The sequence below is a fragment of the Chelonia mydas genome, chromosome 9 (assembly GCF_015237465.2).
Source record: "Chelonia mydas isolate rCheMyd1 chromosome 9, rCheMyd1.pri.v2, whole genome shotgun sequence".
Classification (NCBI taxonomy): Eukaryota; Metazoa; Chordata; order Testudines; family Cheloniidae; genus Chelonia; species Chelonia mydas.
The window spans coordinates 16,514,917-16,542,595 of NC_057855.1; the positions used below are offsets into that span (position 1 = coordinate 16,514,917).

Sequence of the window (27,679 nt, forward strand, 5' to 3'; positions counted from 1 at the left end):
AACTGCGATTTAATCTACAGCCCTACTTTATATCTTAGCATTTGCTTTAGCCCTCAGCCCAACTAGGATGCATCTGACTGCAATCGCTACACTTCACCCTCAAATTGATGGTAGAACTGTTTTTACTAATCCTACGATGACAAGATTCCTGAATAGATTGTTCCTGTCTGCTCAGGTTCAAGTGCACCAGGAATTTGAATTTAGTTTTGTCTGCTCGTATGGGCCCTCCATGCAAGTCTTAAGCCTCCTGCTTGCTTTTGCACCTGTCAGCGAAGTTAGCCTTTTTAGTGGCCATCACCTCAGCAGGAGAGTGAGGGGACTACATGCTCTAGAGAGACATAGTCTGGTTAGGCTACACCCTAAGTTTCTGTCAAATGTAGTATCTGATTTCCACCTGAATCAGTCTACGTGCTTACCAGTTTTCTGCTCAAAGCCACATTCTCACAAGGATGAAAACATTCCTTTTTCCTTGAGGAGGTGATATTTCACTAGACTAAATACACTGCATTGGGAGTTATTGGTAAACAATTTTTGTTCAGTAGTGGTTCAGCTGTGCCTTTGTTTAACTATTAATACTCGTTAGTAATATGTCAGTAAAACATGTGAGGCTCTTTGTAATGTTTAGTAATACTAATAGTATGAATGTTCTTCTGTCCCCACTTAAGCTTTAACATAGCAGTCTATGAACCTCAGAAGGCTATGTGATTCAGTTTAGATAGGCACCAAGAGTTTAGTATTTATCCAGACCTTCAGATTTGTCTCCCTGACCTCCCGGATGCTTCTCCCTTTGCTCAAGCTCTTTGGAAAGGGTAGGTATTATTTCTGTTTTTAGCCTGGACAACCCAGGCCACTAAGGGAGTGTGTCTTTGAGCCAGGATTAGAATTCAATATTCCTAGCCCCCAGTGCAGTGCTCATTACTAGCCCACATCACTGAAATAATATAGTGGAAAGCATTATTTTATATTTTGAAATGGTATTCTTTCTTTTTTTTCTGCAACCTTAGTTAACTGGTTAAAATGGGAAATGACTCTAACTGCCTGGTGACCATGTATGCATGAATCTTAGTGACAGAGGCCAAAATGATAGAACTAAATGTAGGCACCTAAATCCGTGTATAGGCACTCAAATAAAAGTGGCCTAATTCTTAGAGATGCTGAGCAATTCTCACTGTCATCATTGTGAGCTGTGAATGCTCAGTACCTCTGAATATCAGGCTACTTGTATTTGAGAGCTTAAAAATTGGTCTGGGTTCATAAGTGGTGAGACTGCTTTCGACATCCCTCTAAAGGAGTTCATTTACACAAGCCACAAATACTTTTATTTCAGTACATTGTTGTAGGGCACAGCACCAGCTGTTGCCTCAGTTTTGAGGGGAATATTGGGGTGACTTACAAGTTTTATATTTTTTTTTTACATTTCTACCTTCCACATAGTTTAACCATTTCTCCCTCCTGTACAGTGGAAGAGGGTGAACTTGAAAGGAAGGGACCCCAGAGACCACAGAACAAATATGGACATACTTGAAAGAAAGACCCAGGAAAAACTGCCACTCAAGAGATATGGGGAGTAAGGGCTAGTAGGTGTTGAGTGAGGGATCCTCTATGAGAAATATATCTCAGGGAACAGCAGGCAACTCAAATAGCTAGCAAGTCCCCACAGAAGTAGTCAGAATCCCTTCTAACAGGCCAGGCAGCAGCCCACAATGGCCTGGTCTCACTTCTGGCATAGAAACCTCTGGACAAAACATAGCAGCTAGCCAGAGTATTGGGTTGTTGAACTGCACAGTATGTGGAATTGCAGAATTACTCTTTTTGGGGGGGAAAATGTGATTCAACAGTAATTATCACAGTTTTTAAAGGATGAGCAGTGTCTTGTGCATCATTTCACTTCTGAGGTGAACTGTTCCCAGTGGTATCCCATATAAGGATTCTACTGTGACTATAGTCCATTGTATTAATCAGCTTTCAGACCCTCCCACCCTGGTGTTCAACTGCCATGACAGTGTCTACCTTTTGAGAGCTTTCTACTCATGACATGCTCCTAGTTATCTGTGCCATTGCTTCTGTGTTGGGTGTTTAGTGTTGCAAGAGTGCTATACATTCATAGATCATAGCCCTTTCCTGCTCCCATAGGTTTCCTCAGTCCTTGAAAAGTCTCCTGATGCAAAAATGAATTTAGTTTGTGTCACCTGGGACCGATTGGCCACTCTGCACTATGAGTTTACTCTCTCTGGACTTCACTTTTTTTGAGAGAGAGACACTTCCCCTAATAAATTGATATGTTTGGACTATAACTCCTGAACTGTTCTAGACAGATGAAGGAAATAAAATGGTTTCTGATGCCAACAGTGTTTCTTGCAAATTCCCATCTAGTTACACATATTAGTCATATTTCACATCACTATCTACATATGGCGATGGCTCCTCTCCTCTCCTCCCCCTGACTGGCACAGCATAAATCCTTTATGTGTCTCCCCATCCCCTGGAAACTCAAAATGGCAGTTTAACTGGTTTTATTTCTACTTCCTTGTGTTTGGTGACTCTTGCTAGGAGTTTAGTTGTATGTTCTTCAAAATACAAGACCTGAGAGTTTTCATCTCTGCTTCCTTTCCTGGTCCTGTTAGGGATTGGACCATATGTGAGCTGTAAGGATATTGCTGGTGCTGTGCCCAGCAGCCATGATGTGCTTTCAAATGACTGTGTGTCTGGCTTGTGTGTAAAATAGCTAGTCTAATAAACCACTGAAAGGCAGGTGATTTGGAGTGGTCAGTAAGTAGGAAGCTCATTGCAATGTTTTTACCTGTCCTTTCCTTCCTAGTGAGCGCATGTTTGGCCAGATGCTGCTGACTGCACTCTGGTTGTACTTCTCTTTGAAAATGTTCGGTGGATATACTTCCCACTTATGTTTTGTATTTTTTTAAGTGTGCAGACATTTTGAAAATACAGCTTAATGTGTAACTAAGAGCTTTTGCTGTATTAAATGTTGTTACTGTTGCTCTTCCTCTTTCCCTGCAATTCAAAAAAGCAACTCATGCTGCAATGTAAAGATGAGAATAAAAAGAGTTAATAAAATAGGGATATTTTCTGTTTAAAGTAGGATTAAAAGTCTTGAACAAAAATGTATCAAAAAGTTAAACAACATTTATTAATATGATTGCTAACTATTCCTCATATGTAACATCTCTAAACAGTGCTATTCTGGATATCTTTCCAAATGACAATTAGTAGTTTAAGTACAGTGTTAAATTAATGGTGATACTAGTGTAACTTGTCAGAACCAAAGCAAACTTGTGTAATTTACTTGAAATTATTGTGGGGAGCAGGGAGATGGTAGTTCTGAAAGTTTGGGAAGAAAGTATGCCTTTGGTATAAAGATTTGAAAAGCTTTTAAACGGCAACCTTTTAAAAACTATTTCATTTTACATTAGTTTTCAGATGAATGTTAATATATTGTTTACTTGTCCTAAAATCCTGGTTTATGGGTCTGAAAAATACCTTAAATTCCAGGACAGTTTTCCCTTAGCATCTCTCCTTTGAATCTCTGTTAAGAGTTTAAATGTTATAAGAATCATATTTACAGAGATAAACCTATGGTTGTTAGGCTCGAGAGAGTGTTTCCTTTGATTCTCAGGTGATAAAGTTAATGGTTTTGCCACATTATACGGTTTGATATCTCTCAGGCAGAAGAGAACATTGTCAATATTCTATTGCTTTAATAAAGGAATTTGTTATGAAACCAGGGTCCGGTAGGCAGTTGTCTTGTCATTTTCCTAAAACTTTTGTATGGTGCTTGCAGTTGCATATGATTCCTATAATTTTAAAAGGTAATTGTTAAAGATACACTGCCCATTGGGGGCAGGTGGGGAGTTAAAACTTCCATGTCTGCCGCTATATATGGAACCTCTCTCCTGAGCACCACCCCTTTCCTCATTTAAATCCTTCCAGAAGTCCCACTTTTTTCACAGTACTTACAAGATATTACATCATCTCAACTGTTTTTTCATCTATTTATCTTAGGGGTGAATTGCTTGTTTGTGTGGAGAGAAAGGGCATAAGGGTACTGGACATTATGTTGGGCACTTGTGAGAGGGAAGTTGAGGAGTGTGGAGGTATGGACTTAACTGCTGGTGCACCCCCTTGTGGCTGGGAGTGACAATGTAGGCTTCCACCCCTGCCAACAGCTGCTTTGGCCTTGCGGTGGTTTGCCTCTTCTCATGACTCAGCCCTCTGTCCATGTTTAGTTTGACCCTTCCAGGGTAAACAGAGTCCAGTAAACTCAAAGAAATATAATATAACTCTTCTCCTCTGTCTGGGCACATCCCCTGCAGACTCTTCACCCTTTCCCAGGCTCTGCAGGGTGCAGAGCAATGCATCCTAGGGGGCCCAGCTCCAAACTCAGTAGTCCTCCTCCCCTTAGCACCAGGGTGTTTCTGTACCACCTTTTCCAGTGAACCAGTAGGGAAACCCAGACCCTCCCTCTTCTCCAGGTCCCAGTCCAGGAACCTGTGGCAAGTAGCTAATTTCTACTCACTCAGTATAAATAATAATAGACAATATAAATTGTATAGGCTAATTTCATTCCTAAATATCAACTATACAATGTTCAAAAAGATGGAAGCAAAACCTGTATTCCAGGTTTATTCCAGTTGGATGCCTACTAGATATCCATTGTGTAATTATCTAATGAGAAATTCTGGTGCTAAGAAAATGTTAATTGGACACAAAAAAGCTTTAACAGTGGAAGGGATTTTTGAAGGCGGTAGTCAGGGTGGGGAACAGTATTTAGAAAGCATCTGATGAACTAGTTTTGTACTGTTGCTTATAAAAGTCAAGGCAAGAACTAATCCTTATTTTGCATTATTTCCTACTTGGGAAATCTTCAAAGATTTGTAGTAATTGGTTACTGCATCCTCTCATCTCTCCACTCTCCCAATATACAGATGTGTTTCTAAACTCCATTTTTGCCGTGTTTTACAATACATGCTGTCTACAGAAGTAAGAACTTTGAAATAGAGACTCACCAGGGCAAGTGGGAAGCTTACTGTGAAGGGATCTATACCGTCTTCCACAGAATCTAAACTTTTTTTTTTCAAATAATGAAATTTCTAGCCCTTAAAAGTTTTGAAGACATCTACTTTGCTAAACAGTACCAGAGTGAAATTAATAAGACTATGGTCAGTTTCACTACTGCTATTTGGAAGACAGTGGACAGCAGTAAAATTGGCAAAAATGATCTTAATGTAATGCTGCTTGAGGAAGCTCTGAGTAACAGCACAGGCAAGCACTGGGGTTATTCACTGTGAAGGAAGATTTTAAAAATAGCCTGGCAGAGTGACAGAAGTGGAGACATTTTTCCCTTATTCCTTGCAGGAGCTAGTAATCTTTGAAAGGGAGAAGACACAGAAAGCTCCTTTTCTGTCCAAGATGGGGGTGGAGTTTCCAATCTATCAGAACCAACTAGTCAAAGATTGATATGAAAGATAAAATGTCCAAGCAGTGTCCAGAGACAACACCCTGGTAGAAATCACACCACCTATCCTTTCCAAGATACTCTAGAAAGGCTTCTAACAAGGAACCTCTCTGATGGACCCCACCCCCCACCCCCCTTACTGCTCCACTTTGCCTCCCATCTTTTAATTTCCTCCTCACCCCACTCTAGTTTTCATATCTACCTGTGGGGAAGCAGGTTTATTGGTCTGACTAGTGCCTTGTATTTCTCACACTCTGTTGAAGTGCTTAATAAAATAGTCTTCCTTTTTAAAATTTTTTTATTGATGATCTTGCCCAGCTAGTGTATGACAACCTGTTGAATTCAATGCAGTGTTGTCTCTTGCAAATGGGTTGTGATGTTCTTATTTGTTGCGCCAGCAAAGATTTGATTTAGGCGCTTGGGCTGGGTCAAAGTAACATGAGAGGGAGGAAGAGTCGGCACTTGCTTACAGGTTAGCAAGCAACCAGTCCATCAGCCCACTACGAGGCATGTTTCCCACAGCGGCATCCATCTGTTGTTTTTCAAAGTACCTCATTACCTCTTGGAGAATATCCCCAACACTACAGTTCTTCTTGGCTGCTTTTTCAGCCAACAGAGGAAGCTTCTTCAAATCCCCTTCATTTTCATTCATGAATGACAGGTTGGGCACGTTGAAGTGGGAAGCAGCCATCCACTGGAGGATAGCCTGGAGTTCTTTGTTCAGTGTGCTGCTGTTGGTATTCTGGTTGTTCACTATCACTTCAGAACCAGATGATGAACCTGATAGCTGTTTTCCATTACCCTTGGACTGTGAATTTCTCCTGGGTGCTGCTGGTGTTTTTGAGGATGAAGCACCATATGCATTTTGTTCGTCCAACAGGTCACCTATAGCTAAATCTGGGCTGTTGTTTTTGGCCATGAATAGACACAACTTCATTACAGATTCCACCAGTTGATCAATAAATTGCTTGTTCATCTGATCCATATTGTCAAACTGATCCATGGCTGAATTGGGCTGTTTAGATAAGGCCTTTTTGCTGCACTTGCTATCATTGGTGGCAGCCTCTTTATAATTCTTGTTTGTTTCACTGGAATTGTCATCTATATTGAAACCAGCCTCACATAAGACCTTCTGGATGATTGATAACAGGATACTTGATATGTCCCCCTTTTGGGAGTCAAGTTGGTGGTGGTCATTCTTTGCCCCTGAGTGCCTTGATCCAGCAGCCATTGAAAGGGACTTGGAACTATGGCTGCTCCCAGCCTTTTCAAAATGAGAATCACGAGAAACATATCCAAACGAACTGGCACCTGATTCACATGCTGAGTCTTTGCCATTCGTCTGTTGTAATAGATGTTGTTGTATCAACATTAATGCAGTCACAATGAGGTCTTTTGCGTACTTATCCATTGAGCAATGCTTTTCTGAAGCTTTGTTTGATGATGATTGACCCTTGCTGGCTCCTCGGTCTTTGTCCTTCCCTTGATTATGCATTTCACTTTTCATTGCTGTAAATTGCATGCCTTGAGATTTGCTGTCTTGGGAGCCTGTTTTAAGTGATGTGTATGCTAGGCTTTGAGACCTGGACTGCTTATCATCCCCTGCTAGGGCTTTAAACAGGCGTTTCACCATTGCTTCCAAAATTTCAGTAGACTTTTGACTTCCTATGTTGAAAAGATTTTTCTTCACTGTGGAAACGAAATCAGAGTCTGTCATGAGCACCCCTGTGACATTATGCAGATTTTTCATGGTTGAGTCTATCAAGTCTGATATGACATCTTTGGTATGTTTGAGGATTACTTTCTTCAAAACTACACAAGCTGGGGTTGTCTTACCATCCTTCCTTTGGACTTTCATGGTCTTCATAAATGAGAACATCATGTCTGAAGCAACCTGATTTGCATAAACCATTAACCCTTTGCTTACAGAAGTACCAGAATCATCCTGCCCAGACTGTTTTGCTTGCTGACACATTTGTTTATCTCCAGGTTTTCCTCCCTGTTTATAACCATTTTGATTAGACATCTCACCATAGAAGAGCGATGTTCTATTAGAACCTGAAGTATCCTCCCTCTTGGTAGTCTTTTCTTGAGATGGTCTGGGGGATGATAGTTTACCCTGGGGGTCCTGTGTGCTTGCTTCAACAGCTTCATTCACCATTTGTGATGCGATTTTGCTCACAGAACCACGGGAATTGTTATTTTTCCCTGAACCATGAATCCCCTGACGTATAAACTTACTGGCAGTGCCTTCCAATTTATCTGTGATCTCTTTACGTGCCATTTGAACAACCAGAGAACAGAGCTTATTTACATAGTATGAAACATCATCTGGATCTCTCTTTCCCTTTTGGGCACCGGCAGACTTTAAAGATGTGTCACTGTTCTGGGACAACGATGGATCATTGAAGGTTTGGCTAACTTTGCGTTTCTGAGGGGCATCTGAAGGGGTCAGTGCATGCTGGAATCCAACTGCATATTTCTGAAGGTCATTGTTGAGCCAGCTCACAACGCTGAGTTCATCAGTTGAACCTTGTTTGAAAAGACATACTGCTCCTTCAGTTTTAGAATGATCATGCTTCTCATTGTCCTTTATTACAATGACTTCTTTTTCCTCCAGATTGCCCAGATCAAGTTCATTTGAAGGTTCAGACATGCTGCTGGACTGGCTAGAAGCTTTCTTTGCTTTTGAATCTTTGTCTTTTACATTCAGGCTGGAGACATCTACAAAACAGATCACTTTCCGGTCCTGGTCCTTCTGTTCATCAGGGTTGTAGAGGTCTACTTTACACACACCTGCCTGGCTGTGTAACCAGTCAACTTCCTGAGACATCTTTGCAGGTTGATAAAAGGACCGTACCCAGGACCGTACCCAGGACCGTAGAGTGTTCTTTTTTCAGTTGAGCTGCTGTGATGACCCTGCCAGACTCGAGATGTTGCCTCCTCTCTCAGCTTTCCATGCTCTTCTACTGCCAGATGGGATCTTCACCTGTGTTGACTCATGGTTTCTATAGCAGCAGTGACATCACAAAGAACCAGTTTCACCAACAACCAATGATGCGTTGGCAATGCTTTAGCAGTGGACGGCTATACATTTTTTTTTTTCCTTTAGCCTGTATTAAACCTGTGTCCTTTGGGTTTGGAGGGTGTTTTCCGATAGGTGCGCTGAGGGAATGGAGACTCTTTGTGTTTTGTTTTCCGTATAAACAAAAACATTTTTTCGTAAACATAATCAAACAAGGAGTCAGCACCACTTAACAAAGAAACTTGCATTAAGCTGCATTTTCTGGATATACTGTGAATATATTGATAGTATAAGACAGAGGTTATCTTTTGATTAGAAGAGGGAATGAAGATGGTGGTAGTCTCATGGTGTTCTCCCTGAGGTGGTGACATCACAAAGATCAGTGCTCACCAATAATAGCTGAACAAAAAACCTCTAGACTTGAAAAGTGTCTTATTTCTCTTTCCATTCCCCACTTTTTTTCTCATTCTCCTTTTCTCTTCCCCTCTTTTCCTTTTGTCTTCTTCCTTCCTTTTTTTTCTTAGGACTAGCCTGTGTATCTTTCTTTTTTCCTCTACTCTGAAATAAAATAAAATCTTTAAATCGAAACACGGGGAGTGTGACTGAGATTATAAAACCAAACTAGCTCCTAATCCCCCTATTGTCAGATGATTGAAAAATCATAAAATCGTAGGAATTATATTGAGAAAGACTTTTTGTCATCTGATCTATCTCTCTGCCAGTGCAGGATTGTTCCCTAATAAAATATTTACCATAGGTTTGTGAGATTAATATTAAATCTCCCTGATGACATTTCTGTTTGTAGATTATTGCATACCTTGTAGGTCTGGAAAGAATGGATGGTCTTGTTAAATCACTGCACTGGTACTCGGGAGATCTAGGTTCAGTTCTCAGCTTTACCACAGATCTCCTGTTAGATCATGGGCAAGTCACTTAACCAGTCTGATTCTTAATTCCCAGTTCCCCATCTGTAAATTGGGGATAACTCTTCCTTTCTTTCACCTTTTGCCTGTCTTGACAAGTTGGATAGTAAGCTCTTCGGGACTGTGTCTTACTACATATATGTACCATGCCTCGCACAATGGGACTCCAATCTATGTTGGGTCCTCTAGGTATGATTATACTACAAATAATAATTACATACATACATATCTGTCACTGACAGCAGTTGAGTATTTTGTGTAATACTCATAACAGCGGCAATTTTCTTTCCATTATGTGGGTTTTTTTCCAGCTCAGTTTGCCTTTGTTATTGCCTACAACATAATTGTATAAAACATATGTACAAAAATATTGCCCAATATTTCACAACTAATTAGTATATAGTACCAGATACCAACTAAATATGTAGATTATAGTTCATTTGACAGATAACAGGTGTAAGATATGCAGAAAAAGTGGGGTATCCTGGTCAAGTACAGGTAGTAGAGTCATTTAGGCCCAGGGGATAAAAAAATAAAAGCTTCCATAAGAATTAAATGCTGGCAAAATTCTGGGACCACTAACATAACTGAATACTCTCTGAAATTAAATAATTTAAAGTATCATTTATATTTAGAAATAGTATTTTTTTTTCTCTTTTCTTTGATACCTTAGTTCACTGGGTATGTAGAAAATGCCTCTCATTGCCTGGTAACCATGCATATATCCATTTTAGGTTGATGTCAAACTGATAAAATTTGGTTGCCTGAAGCTAGGCACAGGTATCCAGGTAAAAGTGATCTAATTGTTTGGGATATTGTGTTTAGTTCTCATAATGAATCTCAAAACAGGAGCAGAAGGGGTTCAGAGATGAGCAACCAAATTGACTGCAGGCATGGAAGTGTTTGTGGAAGGATGAGAGATTGAAAAGTTTGGGATTGTTTAGAGAAGAATAGTAGAGAACATGGAGATGTATAAAATAGTGACAGTGTATCAAAGATAAACTGGGCGTGTCTGTTTATTCTTTCTTGTAATATGTGAACAAGGAGACATGAGATGGAATTAAAAAGATCACATTTGAAATGTGTAAAAGAAAATACTTCAAAATTGCTATGAGATATCATTGATGCTAAGGACTTTATAGGATTCACAAAAGGATTGAATATTACTGGTGGGGATGTAGTGTTGCCTCTGATTAAGGTTGCATGACACTTCCCATTGTAAGACCCTGTTTTCAGTAGCTTATAATTTTTGCAAAACTTTTACCATTTAAGTTGAAATTTTCCATGCTGGGTGTCTGCCCCAAGCACTCTCTTTCTATCTCTGTTTGTGTTTGTTGAAATCTCAGTCCAAATGGTTGTCATTTCCAAGAAAAATATGTTGGTTTGCCCTGGTAAAAAAATTCTTGAGAAATATTTCCTTTGAGAAGCTCTAGAGTACACATGCTTTGGAGCAGAGAATTGAAAGGAGGTAATCTTTATATCAGGGATGTACCTTTTGCTATCCCTGTGAAAATCCACTGAAATTTGACCAAAATATAAACCTTTGGAAAAATAATCAGTTTTCACGTTCTCACTAGAGACTTGCCAGAGCTTATCAGCTAAATTCCCCAAAGAGTCTTCTTGCTCCAAGCAGAGTAGAAGGGGGAAATCTGGACTGGGGTGTTGCTGTGGGTAGGGCTGGGTCCTGACACCACAACTCCTAAGTGTGTCAAATTGGGCACCCAAAATGAATGGAAACTTTTCACTTAATCTCTTTGTACCTCAGTTCCTCACCTGTAAAATGGGGATAATACCACCTCCTCACCTCACAGGGGTGTTGTGAAGACTGAATAATTATTTGTGAAGCATGCAGATAATATAGTGATGAACACCATAGAAAAGCCCAGGAGGAAATTAATAATTCTGTCTTCAGAGCAGGGTTAGAATAGTGTGCAATAACTAAGACATGGGGCCACACAATGAATAATGAGAAGAAAAAAAATATTGAAAGGCTGCTCATTAACTGAGTGCCATCTATCCTGTGCACTGAATGAAACAGGTTCCTGGAGAAAAATAGTATGTGGTCACGTAATTAAAGAGTGTAGTGTAATGCATATGCACAAGAAGGCTGAATGAAGGTTGCAGTTCTGCAGATGTGGCATTTGCTGCATTGTGCTCCAGAATCTGTCTTCGTTTTTTAAAAATGGTTTCTGTCCCTCGTGGTTGCAAAAACAGTAAATAGTTAAAGTCGATTTCTTAAAGTGCTCTTAAAGTCAATTTCTTTACTCCACCCCCGATGAAGGGATTAGTGCTGAAATCGGCCTTGCTGGGTCTAATTTGGGGTACTGTGGACGCAATTCGACAGTATTGGCCTCCAGGAGCTATCCCAGATTGCTTAGTTGTGACCGCTCTGGACAGCGCTCTCAACTCAGATGCACTAGCCAGGTATACAGGAAAAGGCCCGCGAACTTTTGAATCTCATTTCCTGTTTGGCCAGCGTGGCGAGCTCACCTGCACAGGTCACCATGCAGAGTCCATCATCACAGGAGACCATGCAGTCCCAGAGTCGCCTAAGAGCTCCAGCATGGACCAAACGGGAGGTACAGGATCTGATTGCTGTATGGGGAGACGAATCGGTGCAGGCAGAACGCTGTTCGAAAAGACGAAATATTTGAAAAAATCTCCAATGGCATGAAGGACAGAGGCTATAACAGGGACCCGCAGCAGTGCCTCTTGAAAATTAAGGAGCTCAGGCAAGCCTACCAAAAAACCAGAGAGGCAAATGGCTGCTCCGGTTCAGAGCCCCAGACATGCTGCTTCTATGATGAGCTGCATGCCATTCTAGGGGGTGCAGCCACCACTACCCCAACCCTATACTTTGACTCTGTCCAAGGAGTGAGAGGCAATATGGAAGCGGGTTTTGCGGGCGAGGAAGTTGATGATGAGGAGAAGGTTGTAGATAGCTCACAGCAAGGAAGTGTGAACCAGTTTCCCCAGCAGCCAGGATCTGTTTATCACCCTGGACCTGGACCCAGTTCCCCCTGAACCCACCCAAGGCGGACTCCTGGACTTTGAAGGCAGAGAAGGGATCTCTGGTGAGTGTACCTTTGTAAATATTATACATTGTTTAAAAGCAAGCGTGTTTAATGATTAATTTGCCCTAGTATTCGCGGCCAGTACAGCTACTGGAAAAATCTGTTTAACGTGTCTGGGAATGGAGTGGAAATCCTCCAGGGATATCTCCATAAAGCTCTCCTGGATGTACTCCCAAAGCCTTTGCAAAATGTTTCTGGGGAGGGCAGTCTTATTCCGTTCTCCATGGTAGGACACTTTACCACGCCAGGCCAGTAGCACGTAGTCAGGAATCATTGCAGAACAAAGCATTGCAGCGAATGGTCCCGGTGTTTGCTGGCATTCAAACAACATCCGTTCTTTATCTCTCTGTATTACCCTCAGGAGAGTGATATCATTCATGGTCACCTGGTTGAAATAGGGTGGTTTTAGTAAGCGGACATTCAGAGGTGCCCAGTCCTGCTGGCAGTTTGCCTGTGGCTGAACAGAAATCTTCCCCGCTGTTAGCCACGCAGCGGGAGGAGGGGTGAAGCCATCATCCCAGAGAATTGGGTGTGTATGGGCAGGGGAGAAGGGGGTTAGTTGGGTTTCTGCTGCACATGAACCCGGAAACCGCAGCCCCTCCTTTTAAAATTGCCAACCCATTTTTAATGGCTAACCCAATGGCTACTTCGTATGGGAAATGAGGGCGCTGCTATTTGAAGCCATTCCCACATGTTATGAAGGTTAAAGAAGCCAAAAGACTGTGGCTTACATGGCTGCCTGCAAGCCGAATTCTGTTGCCCAGCCCTGCATGAGAGATCTCTCACACCAAACCGGCATACCCTCAATAAGAGGCAAAATGCAACCTTGAAATGAAATGCAATGTGCTATGTAATGTTAACAGCAAGGTTTACCTTGAAAAAGTGTACCCATTGTTCTATAAAAGTTTCTTTTTAACTACCACTCTCACTTTTTTTTTTTCCCTTCACCAGCTGCATATGTTTCTCCTTCCCAGAGGCTAGCAAAGAATAGAAGGCGGAAAAAACACACTCGCAATGAAATGTTCTCTGACCTCATGCTGTCCTCCCACACTGACAGAGCACAGCAAAATACGTGGAGGCAGACAATCTCAGAATGCAGGAAAATACAATATGACCGCGAGGAGAGGTGGTGTGCTGAAGATGGCAGGTGGCGTCGGCTTCCTGAAAGAAGGCAGGAGTCAATGCTCAGGCTGCTGGAGGATCAAACTCATATGCTCCAGCGTATGGCTGAGCTGCAGGAAAGGCAGCAGGAGCACAGACCGCCACTACAGCCCCAGTGTAACCAACTGCCCTCCTCCCCAAGTTCCATAGCCTCCTCACCTAGACGCCCAAGAACACGGTGGGGGGGCCTCCGGCCACCCAGCCACTCCACCCCAGAGGATTGCCCAAGCAACAGAAGACTGGCATTCAATAATTTTTAAAGTTTTCAAGTGCTGTGTGGCCTTGTCCTTCCCTCCTCCACCACCCCATCCGGTGCTTCCCTCCTCCATCACCCCTCCCTGGGTGTAACAATGCAGTACCACATCTGCCAGCACCCAGGAGACATACGGTGAGCTGAGCCGGCTCCATGCTTGCCATGGTATGGCGTCTGCACGTGTAACACAGGAAAAAAGGCACGAAACAATTGTCTGCCGTTACTTTCACGGAGAGAGGGAGGGAAGAGGGGGGCCTGACAGTATGTACCCAGAACCATCCGCGACAATGTTTTTGCCCCATCAGGCACTGAGATTTCTTCACAGAATTCAAATGGGCGGCAGAGACTGTGGGAACTGTGGAATAGCTACCCACAGTACAACGCTCTGGAAGTCGACGGTTGCCTCGGTACTGTGGACGCACTCTGCCGACTAAATGCACTTAGAGCATTTGTGTGGGGACACACACAATCGACTGTGTAAAAATGCTTTCTACAAAGCTGACTTCTATAAATTCGACCTAATTTTGTAGCCTTAGAGTCAGATATTTTTCCAAGATGCCACAAAATTTGGCATTTTTGTCATGGAATTGGCCACTTTGTTCTAGCCATGTGCCTCATGTATTGTTCTGTCTCACAGCCATGCCTAGACCTTCCTGTAGTTGCCTCTTGATTTCCAGCTTTCCCTCTGGATTACAGAATACACTCCTTGCATTGTTGCATGTATCCAGGCAGCCAGGGATATAGGAAACAGGTTAGTCCAGTTTACAATCAGGGTTCAGAGTAACAGCCGTGTTAGTCTGTATTCGCAAAAAGAAAAGGAGCATCCGATGAAGTGAGCTGTAGCTCACGAAAGCTCATGCTCAAATAAATTGGTTAGTCTCTAAGGTGCCACAAGTACTCCTTTTCTTTTTACAATCAGGGAGCATTAGGCTGGGTTGCCTGGAGAATGGCACAGCAACCAACAACTGGAGAGCTGGAGATGTGAGTTACTGAAACTGGCTACCAACTCTCCTTTCTCCAGCACGAATTGCAATGAAAGAGCTTCTGAGCTAGATTGCCTGGATAACATTGTGGGAGCTGAGATCGGGGTAGAGACCGGGCCACCTAAAGAACATAACAGAAAAATCCATTGTCAAAAATAATCATTTTTGAAAGTAATCATTGACTAATTTTATGTTCCATGAGACATAGTTATGTATATTGTGGATCAGGATGGGAATAAAGGGTGTTTCATTGTGACAGAATAAATTAACGTTGTTGCACAATTAGAGGGCTTGCCACTGAATTTAAGGGTGCTTTCAGAAGAATATGGTCCTGTTTTGTGACACAGGACCCTGACTAAAGTTAAACAGCCTCTCTTAATATACACATGTTGGTGATTGTGTCTTTACAGTATTGAGAAAATGCAGTAATGTATCTCTTTAAATTGTAAAGAAACAGCAATATTGGAGCAATTTGTCAGACTCCAAATCAAATCAGAGTAAAGTTGTTTTCCAACCATTACAGTTTCTTTTCAAAAGACTGGAAAGAATGGAGGCCTTTGCCATAAAGCTTGTAAAGATCAGCACTTTGAAGATATTTCCTTTGTCATCAGTTTAAAGCTGAATTGAATGGTAGTCTTCTTACTTACCTGAAATTATGTGATTTGTAAAATACCTTGATACTAACTTGTGTAGTTTTTTTTTTTTTTTTACAGATATCTTGGTATCATTTGATGAAATGCATCATATAAAGTAAATAACTATTATTGTCTTTGTCTTTAATGTATTAGATTTGTAGCTATACTTTTCATATTTGGTTCTTTTCTCAGGTTCAGAACTTAACATTGCGCAGTCAGAAGTTGGGTGTATTGTGTAGTTCACAGAATGGCCCACCAAAGAGCAGTAGTCAAGCTCAGTCATTGGCTCTGTGTACTAATAAAACTGTAACTGGTACCAAGGCCAGCCAACTGGATTCTCCAGACAGCAACAGAAAAGGAGAGAGCCCAACTTCTGAGTGTCGAAGTACATCTGTCACACGGACATCAAGTATACATCAATTAATAACACCAGGTGTGATTAAGCTTTAGCTTTTAAAAGGTTGTTAAAGTTCACCCTGTCATTTAGAGCCCACAAGCAAGTGTCTAATGTCTCAAATATTCATTGAATGTTTGAGGTCTTAAATCACTTGGAGATGAATAATTACTTTCAGTGGTGCTTAAAATATTTGTATCTGAGAATTCTCTATGCCTTCACAGAGAAGGGCAGGAGAGAGAGAAAAAGAATTCAAAAAGAAGCGTGATTGTGTGTGTGTGTATTATCCAGGGTGGTGGTAGTTACGATATTTCTGTTGCATTAGCACCCAAAGGTCCAATCATCAGGACACCATTGTGCTCAACAATGCATGAACTTCATAGGTAGACCTGTGCCTGCCTCAGAGAGTTTATAATCTAGTTTACAAGAAGTCAAGAAAATGAGCGTGACGAAAAAAAGTGGGGAGCTAGAGGATGAGGTTAACCAAGCTAAGACTATGCACTTAGGTTGGCTATTGCATAATTTAATAATTCCGGCTGGTTCAAAGAGTAGAAATTTTGCCATGGTAAGTGGGCTGAGTGGGGCTGGTGAGCCAGACCTGCTTAATTTCAGGCTTCTTGAGAGAGAGAGAGAGGCTGCAAGGCAGACAGCTCTTGAATTTTTGACCCCCATTGTTGTCAGTCAGGAAAGTAACCTATCCCCTACTTTATCATTTGATATCTAATTTTTTTAAAATTTATTTTTTAAATGAAAGAGAAAACAGGTAGGGCTGGGAAGAGGTATGGAGAAAAGGAAGGGTATGCCCCAGAGGAAAATCTCAGGCATTTCAATTTCCCAGTGTAGGCAGTTATGACAAGGAGTCACTGGCTCCTTTGTGAGGAAGGGAAGTACATCTCTGAAAATGAGGCCACTTTTTAGGTTCCTAATTATTAATTAGTTGCATAACCTTAGGCACTTAGTTTTTACAGGCTTAGTCTAAATGTTCTAAATTAAAACTCTTTCAGTCCAATATTTTTAAAAACCTATTTTTAAATAGCACTGACCGACATTAAGTTAGCAATTTTAATCAAACCTTATTGACTCTAAAGTACTTACCTCTTTTATATTATAATTATTTTAAAGCAGGTAAACGCTGTTCTTTTCAAAGTTGAGGATGGTATTTTTTAACTAAAAGAAGTCTTATTAACAATAGTCTTAGAACTGGTGGCAGAAAGATAGATGTCTTTCTATAAAAGCATTAATGTATCTAAAACATGTTGTTTAATTGTTCATTCTGTATTTCACTTTGGAATTTACCAAAATAAATGCATTATGTTCATGTGTTATATTTGAGACACAGTATATGATTGAAGAGGGTATCTTCTAATGTATTTCTAAGTTGTGCTCATCTGAAAGGCTTGGTCAAGTTCTGTGCTGACTTTAGTCATCTGATGTGAAAATTTTCCTCATTTAAATATTTATTGTAATGTTCTTGGAACTTAAGTAAACAAATACTGATGGTCATTTTTTTCCCCTCACAGCTTCATATTCTGCAATTCAACCTCATTCTCTAATAAAACATCAGCAGATACCTCTTCATTCACCACCTCCAAAGATTTCCCATCATCAGCTGATATTACAACAGCAGCAAGTTCAGCCAATCACACTTCAGACTCCTCCCAATCAGGAACCATCTCCATCACAGCACTATGTTCCACTCCAAAGCCATGGTCTTCCTCCGGTTCCCAATAGTGTCCAGTCACAACACTGCTCACCTGTTCACATACATCCTCCTCCTTTAACAATATCTCCTACTCCGTCCCAGTCAGCTCAGCAGTCAGTAGTGGTGTCTCCTACACCTGCACACTCACCTAGTCAGTCACCCACCATAATTATTCATCCACAAGCACTTATTCAGTCACAACCACATCCTCTTATGCCATCAGCTCTACAGTCAGAGCAAAACCCACAGCAGCCCACTACTAGTCCAGTACGACCAGTAGCACAACACCTTAATCTTCCATCCCATCTTACAGTTCCACCTTCCCCAGTAGTACACATTGGACCAGTAGATCAGCCGAACTTGATATCCCCGGGCCAGCAGATAGTGTCTCCAACACCACACCAGCAATATCCAACCTTACAGTCCGTGCCAATCCCAGTTGCAACCCCTCCACATCTGTCAACATCTCCAACCCAGATTCAGCAACTGCCCTTGCAGTCTGTGCAGTCTTTACAAATGCAGCCTGAAATTCTATCTCAAGGCCAGGTTTTGGTGCAAAATACTTTGGTTTCTGAGGAGGAGCTTCCTGCTGCAGAAGCTTTGGTCCAGCTGCCATTTCAGACTCTTCCACCACCACAGACTGTTGCAGTAAACCTTCAAGTACAACCATCGGTACCTGTTGAAACCCCTGTGGTAAGCCCTCAGAAATTTTCTTTTTGGTTTTGATGTTTAACTGAAAGTGAAAAACCCTTTTTCCAACAACATTCTATTATGGCCATAGATGACAAAAATCTCTTGTGTGTGTAAGGAAAGAAGAATCTGTTCTCAAAATCATTTACAGGTTTGGTAAAACTGGCATTACTGTATGGCATCTGAACAAAGTGGTGTGTTGAAAAGCTGGCTCCCAGTCTGACACTCATTTTATTGTTGTATAAGCAAGTAATATTACTCTCTTTGCAGAACTGACTTTTCCATTTTGAAACCATATCCTTTGAAGAAAATGTTTTGTTGTTGTTCAAAACCAAGTGAAAACTGAGTGAAGCCCAGGAATATGAGCCAAATGCCAGACAGCCTTTTGGGGCATATTCTGCATCCTACCACAAGTTCTACTTGAGTTCATTTGAAGGAGATGGAGGTTCACAGAGAACTGCACAGGAGCAGCTGTAACTTACACCACTGTCATAAGGTCCCTCAGGGAATCAATAGCTCCCCCATACCCGTGGAATGTCATTAGCATAATCCCTTCTTTCCCTTATGCCGGAGTGGTGAACAGTTGGTGCAAGAGCTGTCTCCACCAGGTTTATGCCAGTGGAAAGTTCCCCTCTGGACTATGAAATTTTGGCCCTCTATATTAAATACAGTGCAATTTTAATATTCAGATACATTTGTCTAATTAAGGCTTTGGGAATTTTCAATATAATAGACATCAGGGAACATAAAAGCAAGTTATGGGTAACTGAATTTTGGATAGTTCAGTTGGTACTGTAACTGAAAAGCCTCTCCACCAAGAGAGATTTAGGGAATGTTTATGCCCACTTTGTGTTCACAGCCACTGCCCTAATTAAGTTGTTCTTTGCTAGTCTTAGCTCTTATTATTTTTTAGTTGTTGTTTTCAGTTGTGGCTCACTCATTTTGACCTTGATTCGGCAAAGCACTTAACAGTAAGCATGAGTAGTCCCATTTAAGACAGTGGAATTACTCACATGTTTAAAGATAAGACTATGCTTAAGTGTTTTGCTGGATTAGAGCCTTTGTCATCTGGTTTTCCTGATGTGCGCCTACTTGACAGCTCCTATTGCTGTCATAATTAAAGCAAAAAGAAAAGGAGTACTTGTGGCACCTTAGAGACTAACCAATTTATTTGAGCATAAGCTTTCGTGAGCTACAGCTCACTTCATCGATGAAGTGAGCTGTAGCTCATGAAAGCTTATGCTCAAATAAATTGGTTAGTCTCTAAGGTGCCACAAGTACTCCTTTTCTTTTTGCGAATACAGACTAACTCGGCTGTTACTCTGAAACCTATAATTAAAGCACTTATCCATTCACCATCCACCTATGCATTTCCATTGATTTTTTCACTCATTCACACTGACAAAATATTATTTTTCATTCAGGCATATTTTCTTATATATTCATAAATACATTTATTTCCTCACACACTATATGTTCTTTGCGGTGTTGCATGTGTCCATCTATTAAATATTGAAAGGGTGGTGTTATGTTTCAAACTGGAAATATTAGAAACATTTAGAAATATTAAAATTAAAGAAATATTAAACAGGCGAGAATTTACACCGAAAAGAGCATCAAAGGTGAAAAACTAAGAATGGAAATCAAACATCTATACTTATCAGTACACACAAGGAAAATGAATAAGCCCTCTATGCTCACATAATGGTGGAGGAGGGAAGATAATTTAGAGAAGGTTTATTAGATAAATAATGCGCCTAAGCTTATTTAGACTTGAAAAAAATGGTGAAAATACATAAGGGAAACACTGTGACATCTTCATTACCTTTTAAATATTATATGTGAGAGAGGCAGAGTATAAATCACTGTTCAGCCAGCCAGCTGGGATCATCCCCAATGAGCTTGTGAAAAATATTTGACTTGAACCAGAAGTGTGTTTAATTTCTTTGGATTGTACAGGATTATATTTCAATATACATACAAAAATAAGATGTCCTTCCCCTGCCCCCACCCCAGTTTCCTATTCTGTGACCAGCTGTTTTTCATAAGCTCAGTAGGGGTCTCTTGTATCCATCACAGCTTGAGTTCTGATGGGCCAGCAATTTAACTGTATCTGTTCCAAAGAACATTTCCAAAGAGAGTTAGTGCTACTATAATTAGGGATGTAAGCGATTACAAAAATTAATCGCGCTGTTAAACAATAATAGAATACCATTTATTTAAATATTTTTGGTTGTTTTCTACCTTTTCAAATATATTCATTTCAGTTACAACACAGAATACAAAGTGTACAATGCTCACTTTATTTTTTATTACAGATATTTGCACCGTAAAAAACAAAAGAAATAGTATTTTTCAATTCACATAATACAAGTACTGTAGTGCAATCTCTTTATCATGAAAGTTGAATTTACAAATGTAGAGTTATGTACCAAAAAAACCTGCATTCAAAAATAAAACAGTGTAAAACTTTAGAGCCTACAAGTCCACTCAGTCCTACTTCAGCCAATCACTCAGACAAACAAGTTTAGTTACAATTTGCAGAAGATAATGCTGTTTGCTTCTTGTTCACAATGTCACCGGAAAGTGAGAACAGGCGTTGGCATGGCACTGTTGTAGCAGGAGTCACAAGATATTTACATGCCAGATGTGCTAAATATTCATATGTCCCTTGATGCTTCAACCATCATTCCAGCGGACACTTGTCCATGCTGATGACAGGTTCTGCTCGATAACGATCCAAAGCAGAGTGGACCGTCGCATGTTCATTTTCATCATCTGAGTCAGATGCCACCAGCAGAAGTTTGATTTTCTTTTTGGGTGCTTCGGGTTTTGTAGTTTCTGCATCGACGGGTTGCTGTTTTAAGACTTCTGAAAGCATGCTCCACACCTTGTCCATCTCAGATTTTGGATGGCACTTCAGATTCTTAAACCTTGGGTCAAGTGCTGTAGCTATTTTTAGAAATCTCACATTGGTACCTTCTTTGCGTTTTGTCAAATCTGCTGTGAAAGTGTTCTTAAAACGAACATGTGTTGGGTCATCATCCAAGACTGCTATAACATGAAATATATGACAGAATGCAGGTAAAACAGAACAGGAGAGACACAATTCTCCCCCCCCAAGGAGTTCAGTCACAAATTTAATTAACACATTTTTTTTTAACGAGCATTATCAGCATGGAAGCATGTCCTCTGGAATGGTGGCTGAAGCATGAAGGGTCATACCAATGTTTAGCATATCTGGCACGTAAATACCTTGCAACGCCAGCTCCAAAAGTGCCATGCAAACGCCTGTTCTTGCTTTCAGGTGACGTTGTAAATAAGAAGCAGGCAGAAGTATCTCCTGTAAATATAAACAACTTGTTTGTCTTAGCGATTGCCTGAACAAGAAGTAGGACTGAGTGGACTTGTAGGCTCTAAAGTTTTACGTTGTTTTGGTTTTGAGTGCAGTTATGTAACAAAAAAAATCTATATTTGTAAGGTACACTTTCATGATAAAGAGATTGCACTATAGTACTTGTATGAAGTGAATTGGAAAATACTCTCTATCATTTTTACAGTGCAAATATTCGTAATAAAAAATAATACAAAGTGATCACTGTACACTTGCTTTTCTGTGTTGCAATAGAAATCAATATATTTGAAAATGTAGAACAACATCCAAAAATATTTAATAAATTTCAATTGGTATTCTATTGTTTAACTGCGATTAATTGTGATTAATTTTTTTAAGTTAATCACATGAGTTAACTGCGATTAATCAACAGTTCTAACTGTAATGTGAACAAGATTATGTATTATTTGCTTCTGATCTTTTATTCTGATGTATTCAGACATGTATTATTTATACAGTGGACGACTTCTAAATTCTTCCCCTCTTCCCTGAGCACAAATACTTGGAAACTATATGCATATTTCTTACAGACCTTTTATGTGGAAAAGGACTATTGGCTGTCCGTATGACCGTGCTTAATATTCCTGAAGCAGAACAGGGGTATCAAACTCTTTCCATGTGGAGAACTGAATTCCATTTTTAATTATAATCTGTGGGCCAGAGTATACATTTAGGACTGTATACTACCCTCAGTGGAACTCCCTGATGTGAATGGGAGGTTTGCACAAATATCAAGTGTAGAATATGACCTTTATATAGCAGTAAACTTTTAGGACTTGATTTTGGTGCCCTTTCTCATGATGAGCAGTCCCATTGATTTTAACAGGACTACTTGTAGAGTAAGGTCCTGTTCTAAGGATGTTATCAGAGGATGGCTACCAATTATCATTATTTATTATGTTATTTAGTATTATGTATTCAGGACCACAGGTGTTCCTTCCTTTTTGTTTCTCTATCTTCTCTGTCCTCCTTTTTTTTTTTTTTTGTTCTTTCTCTCTTCTCCATCTGCAACTCTGTCTCTCTTTCTTTCTTCTGGATTTCATCTCTGCAGCAGCTCTGTTCTACCCTCATGATCTTCACTCTCACCATCTACTAAAATGATCAGTTGTGAAATAGCTAATGCTGACATTTAAAGCACTATCATTAGGCTTTAGACAAAACACCCCAATGAGATTAATGGTGCAGGGGAATTCGCAGCTTTCATAAGCTTTGTTTCAGGCTATCACCAGACTGAGGAAAATACTACTGTAGTTATTGTTTGATCTGCATTTGGAAGGTAATGTTAATCCCAGTCCCCTGTTAGTTTAGGCAGGGACAAGGCCTGGGGATGGAAGCAAGGTGTCTCTTGACAGCTTAGAGTTGAACTCCCTAATCTGCTGAGTTGACTGTCAGTAAATCACTTCAATGTACATTATAGTTTTGGAGAAAATCATTTATAACAACTTTAGCTGACAAACTTGGCATGTTCTCTTGAAATCCTTGTTTTGCTTACTGTAGTATGCAGCTGTATGAGAAGGAAAGCACTCTGGTGTTTGCACATAATTTTGGAGACCTTGTACATTAAAGACTCCAAACTGAATTGATTCTTGCTCTCAGTTCAGAAATATTGATTGTAAAATATAACTTCCCCTATTAACATGAAGCCTTTTTTGTTGGATACTGTGAATCTCTGTATTTTTAATGAAAAGGTATAATTTGTAAACTCTTTACCTAAGATTGTATTAAAAAATGACATTAAAAGAATGTTAAGTTTGCAAAGTCAAACACTCAGAAGTTAGGAAATGGCAGAATTAAGGTTGCCTGTGCCATCTTTAATTTGACCCCCTTGTGCGTATGCATTATGATAGTGTTTAATGGAATGATCTCACATTTTTCCCGTATGACCCCTCCTTTTCTATGCATCCTGAACGCCAGCAGGGCGAGCATTGTGAGCACAGGAGAGATAGTTATCCTGCTCTCAGTTCCTGTGCCTGGTGCCCCAACAGCTGGGAGGAGAAATTGATGGGAAGGTCTCACTCAGACCCTGCAGACCCAGGATGGCGCATGCTCAGTACAGACAATCTTCAGAGAATTTAGCTGCCTAACTCCAACAAATCTCCACTGGCCATGTGCAAACTGCAATTTTCAAAGGTTTATAACCTGACCAAACTTGGGTGGACTTTCATGAGGATGTTAAAAGTCACATCCCTCATTCCCAGGTGACCCCGCCTGCCAAATTTCAAGTACTTCTGGTCCAAAGCATGGGGACGATAGAACTTCTCAATGAAAGAGTTATAAGATTTTTTTTTAACATGGGCAAAACATTGCATTTTCCCCTAAACGCATTCTGAGAAATCGGTGTACAGTGTTTGCTGAAACTTTCCAAAAACATTCAGTATGAGGCAGACACACTTGGCACATTAAATTTCAGCTGAAACAGTTAGTTTGGCAAAATTATAAACAAATGAAAATAGGGATCTTATAATGTAAAGTGTTGCGATTTCAATCCATGTCCTCTTTACTGAGATTGCCATTCTGTTTTATTGCTTAAATCTAGTGGTAGTCTTTAAATATATATAATAAAACATGGAAGACTAGAGAGATTAGAGATTGGGAGGGCCAGTTAAGTTCTCTGGACCACCTGTCTGTGAAGAGAATGGTATACATGTCTTAGAATTTGGCTGATAGTTTTGCTCTCATTATTACTATGCCATCAGAATCCACTCATGGATAGATGGGGGGGAGGGGCGTGTCTGTAGTGTGGAAAAATGGAAGTATATTATTAACAGGTGATAATATATTTTTAAAAATCAATTGGTAATTTGTTTGTCAAGATTACATTCATGTATCTGTTTTGGGGTGCTATGGAAGAATGGAAATCTTTCTTAAACCAGTGATCTGTTCAATGCAGATTTACCAAGTGGAGAACGTGTGTGAGGAAGAGATGCCAGAGGAGTCCGAATGCGTCCGTATGGTTAGAACCCCGACCCCACCAACCTTGTCTCCACCAGTTATAACCTTAGGGAATGGCGAGGAGCTTGCTTCAGAGGAGCCTTTGTCAGGTGAGTGCAAGTGCAGAGACTGGTGGAATTAGGTCAGCTTTTCTGCCTGAATCTCTTTCTGATCAGGTAACTTTCCTAGCTTGAAATGTTTAAAGCAAAAGTATGTGACTTTCACCTGTTTTTACAGTTTAATGGGATAGTTCTCTAAGTTAATGAAGCTTCATGAAATATACTAGAAGGCAGGATGATAGAATGATGTATTCAGTTATAAAGAAATATATGAAAAAAATTTTTAATTTTAAGAAAGCTATTTATATAGAGAGAATATGCTTTTTGATTAATTTTAATTGATTTTTATATTAAAAACAAACAAAAAGATAAATGACATACAGCTTGTATATCATTTGACCTCTTAGACACAAGGTCTCTGTGGCAGCAATTCTGCTTCCATATTTGCTTGTATAGCACCTAGCAAATGGAACACCTGTCTTGATTGGGGCCATTAGGCACTACCACAATTAATTTGTTAATTAATAACAGTAGTAATCTTCATTGGTTTGTGAACTGCCCCCAACATACTGCCGCCCTGATCATACAAGCTGATCTGGAAAATGCTATAAGGATATCAGCTGCATTGTAATTATTCCAATTCACTTCAATTTTTGGTAGGTCATGAGAATGGCATATTGTGAGACAAAAGGAACCAGTAAATATATTTAGTTTAATTATAGAGAATATTCTTTGTCTGTATCTTCCATTCTGTTGCACTAGGTCCTGATCCTGCAGGTAGATGAGTACTCCTATGAGGTGCTGAGTACCTTCAATTCCTTTCTAAATCAGAGGGAGTTCAGAGCATTTTGATCATCACAGGAGGTGCTCCGCACATTGTAGGATCAGGTCCTGGAATAGACCAGGGAGAAGAAAGCATAAGAAAGTCTCTTCCCTCAGACAGCAGGACAGGATTTATTTATTGCCTTCACATGCCAGGAGAGAATGCTGACTAGTATCAGGATCAGTGACCGTATATACTCAGTCAAAAGCAAATATTAGCCAACATCAGGTACAAGTATACTTTACTCCAGCCTGGAGGAGCCAGCTTATTATGCCCTCCTGGAAGGCTAGGAGGGATTCTGCCTGGACTGAAGAAATCATTTTGCACAGACTCCACTATTGTTGTTTTGCTCCCACTCCAGCTAGAGCGCCCTTTGTGTGTATTGTATAACTGTTATTAGTAATTGTCATGAAACAACCCAGACATACCTGAGTCTGTTGGGGGAGTCCAAAAAAAATGGTCTCAGATATGTGTTTTTCAAGTTTCAGCAAACAGAAGAGTTAATTACATAAGCAAACCTGCAGTGCCACTCATTCAGAAGGTTCCAACCCTTCAGCTATTTCTTTGTGTTCTTCCTCAGAGCCACAGATCTATTTCTAGCATAGAGCCGCTGTAGAACCTCAAAAAGTATCAAACCAGGTGTCAGTATTCTACACTACAGAATGCCTAACTTAATTCCTGTTACTTTCAACCCCTATCTTATCCCAGGCTCTCATTTGTTTTGATGAGAAACTTCAGAGCAAACACTTTTATTCTAAACACAGAGTAAATTAAAAATCCTAATATATATTACACATTTACAAATCTCTAACTGCAAGTTATTCTACTATTTTAATTAAGTCCTCTTAAGAGATTTGTATCAGTCCAATCAGCTTCTTGGGCTGGAAAGATGAGAGGAAGTATCTGGCAAGGGGACCATTACACCTCTGAATGTGTGTGTGTGACAGCAAGTAAAGAGGGACTAGGGCATGGAAGGACAAAGGAAACAGCAGTACACTTGTGGTTTTTCCGTTTAAGGCATATGCAGACCTTGTTGGTTTTGCAGGTTTTTTGTATAAAATAAAAGACAAGAAGTGAATATTATTGATGCACTGTAACAAATAATTAACCCGCTGAGATGAAGATTAGAATAATAGTGGATTTATTTATATACCATAAGTGTTGTGACAAAGCTCTGTCCTTGCCTCCATGGGTCCCATGTTTCCTGGCAGATTTCACTAGCCTCAGAGGCTCACTGTGACCCTCCACATAACCCTTCTCTCTGTAGAGACAAGGGTCACAGTCTACTGAGCCATTTTCATCATAAGCCAGCGAGGGAGGTGAGGAGAAGTTATCCTTCCTTGCACAGTCTCTGTTGTCTCCCAGTCTCAGCAATTAATCAGGGGGCAAAGGTGGGGGGGAGGGGAGCCTGGGCCCACCCTCTACTCCAGGCTCCAGCCCAGGGACCCTAATAGTATCAGCTATGGTAGCTGACCTTTTAGAAACGTGACATGTACAATTCCCTGGGCTACTTCCCCCACAGCAGCCCTCACTTCCTCAAGCACCACTTCACCCTTACCTCAGGGCCTCTTTCCTTATACCTGATATGGTGTGTACTGCTCAGTCTCTCCAACAGCACAACTTCTTCCCACAGCTCCTGACATGCACACCCACCTGACTAACTGGGAGGCTTTTAACTAGTTTCAGCCAGCCCCTGATTGGCTTCAGGTGTCCCAATCAACCTAGCATTCTCCGTGCCTTCTAGAAAGTTCTTAATTGGCCCCAGGTGTCTTAATTGAGCTGGAGCAGCTGCCATTTCACTTATCCTGGTACCAGGGATTTGTTTAGCCTGGAGCTAATATATCTATCTCCCACTGCTTTTCTATAGCCATCTGGCCTTTCCCCGTCACAGTGTGCATGACATCTTAGATGGCCACTAGGATACACAGGCCAAAATTTTCAAATCTGGGTGCCTACAGCTGGGCTCCTGTATCCATATTTAGGCATCTAAATAGAAATGCCCTGACTTTCTAATGAGTTTATGAATTTGCAGCTCAGTAGGAACAGGGTTTGTCCAATGAGACCACTGGAAAACAGACCATTTCTAGTGAAGTGCTTCAATATGGTTTTAGGAGCCTAGCTGTAGACTCCCAAGTTTGGTCTCTGTTCCTGCCTCGTGGACT

The 27,679-nt window shown here is 40.6% G+C and overlaps 2 protein-coding genes across 15 annotated transcripts in view; one reads left to right on the top strand and one right to left on the bottom strand.

Annotated features, from left to right (window-relative positions):
- PHC3 (polyhomeotic homolog 3) overlaps positions 1 to 27,679 on the top strand; it is a 103,773-nt gene that overhangs the window by 48,886 nt on the left and 27,208 nt on the right. For all 14 annotated transcript variants that reach the window (XM_037908390.2, XM_043522920.1, XM_037908387.2 and 11 more), the window contains 3 exons: positions 15,717 to 15,957; positions 17,439 to 18,313; positions 24,595 to 24,745. In XM_037908390.2, coding sequence (XP_037764318.1) covers positions 15,717 to 15,957; positions 17,439 to 18,313; positions 24,595 to 24,745 — 1,267 coding nt within the window. The remainder of the gene's footprint in view (positions 1 to 15,716; positions 15,958 to 17,438; positions 18,314 to 24,594; positions 24,746 to 27,679) is intronic.
- On the bottom strand, positions 5,937 to 8,303 carry LOC102946526 (A-kinase anchor protein 4). Its single transcript, XM_007055513.2, has one exon. It carries the CDS (start codon positions 8,301 to 8,303, stop codon positions 5,937 to 5,939), a length of 2,367 nt encoding a protein of 788 aa, XP_007055575.2.

What these genes read in the sequence shown, in the direction of transcription:
- LOC102946526 (XM_007055513.2), bottom strand. Translation starts at nt 8,303, where the DNA reads ATGTCTCAGGAAGTTGACTGGTTACACAGCCAGGCAGGTGTGTGTAAA.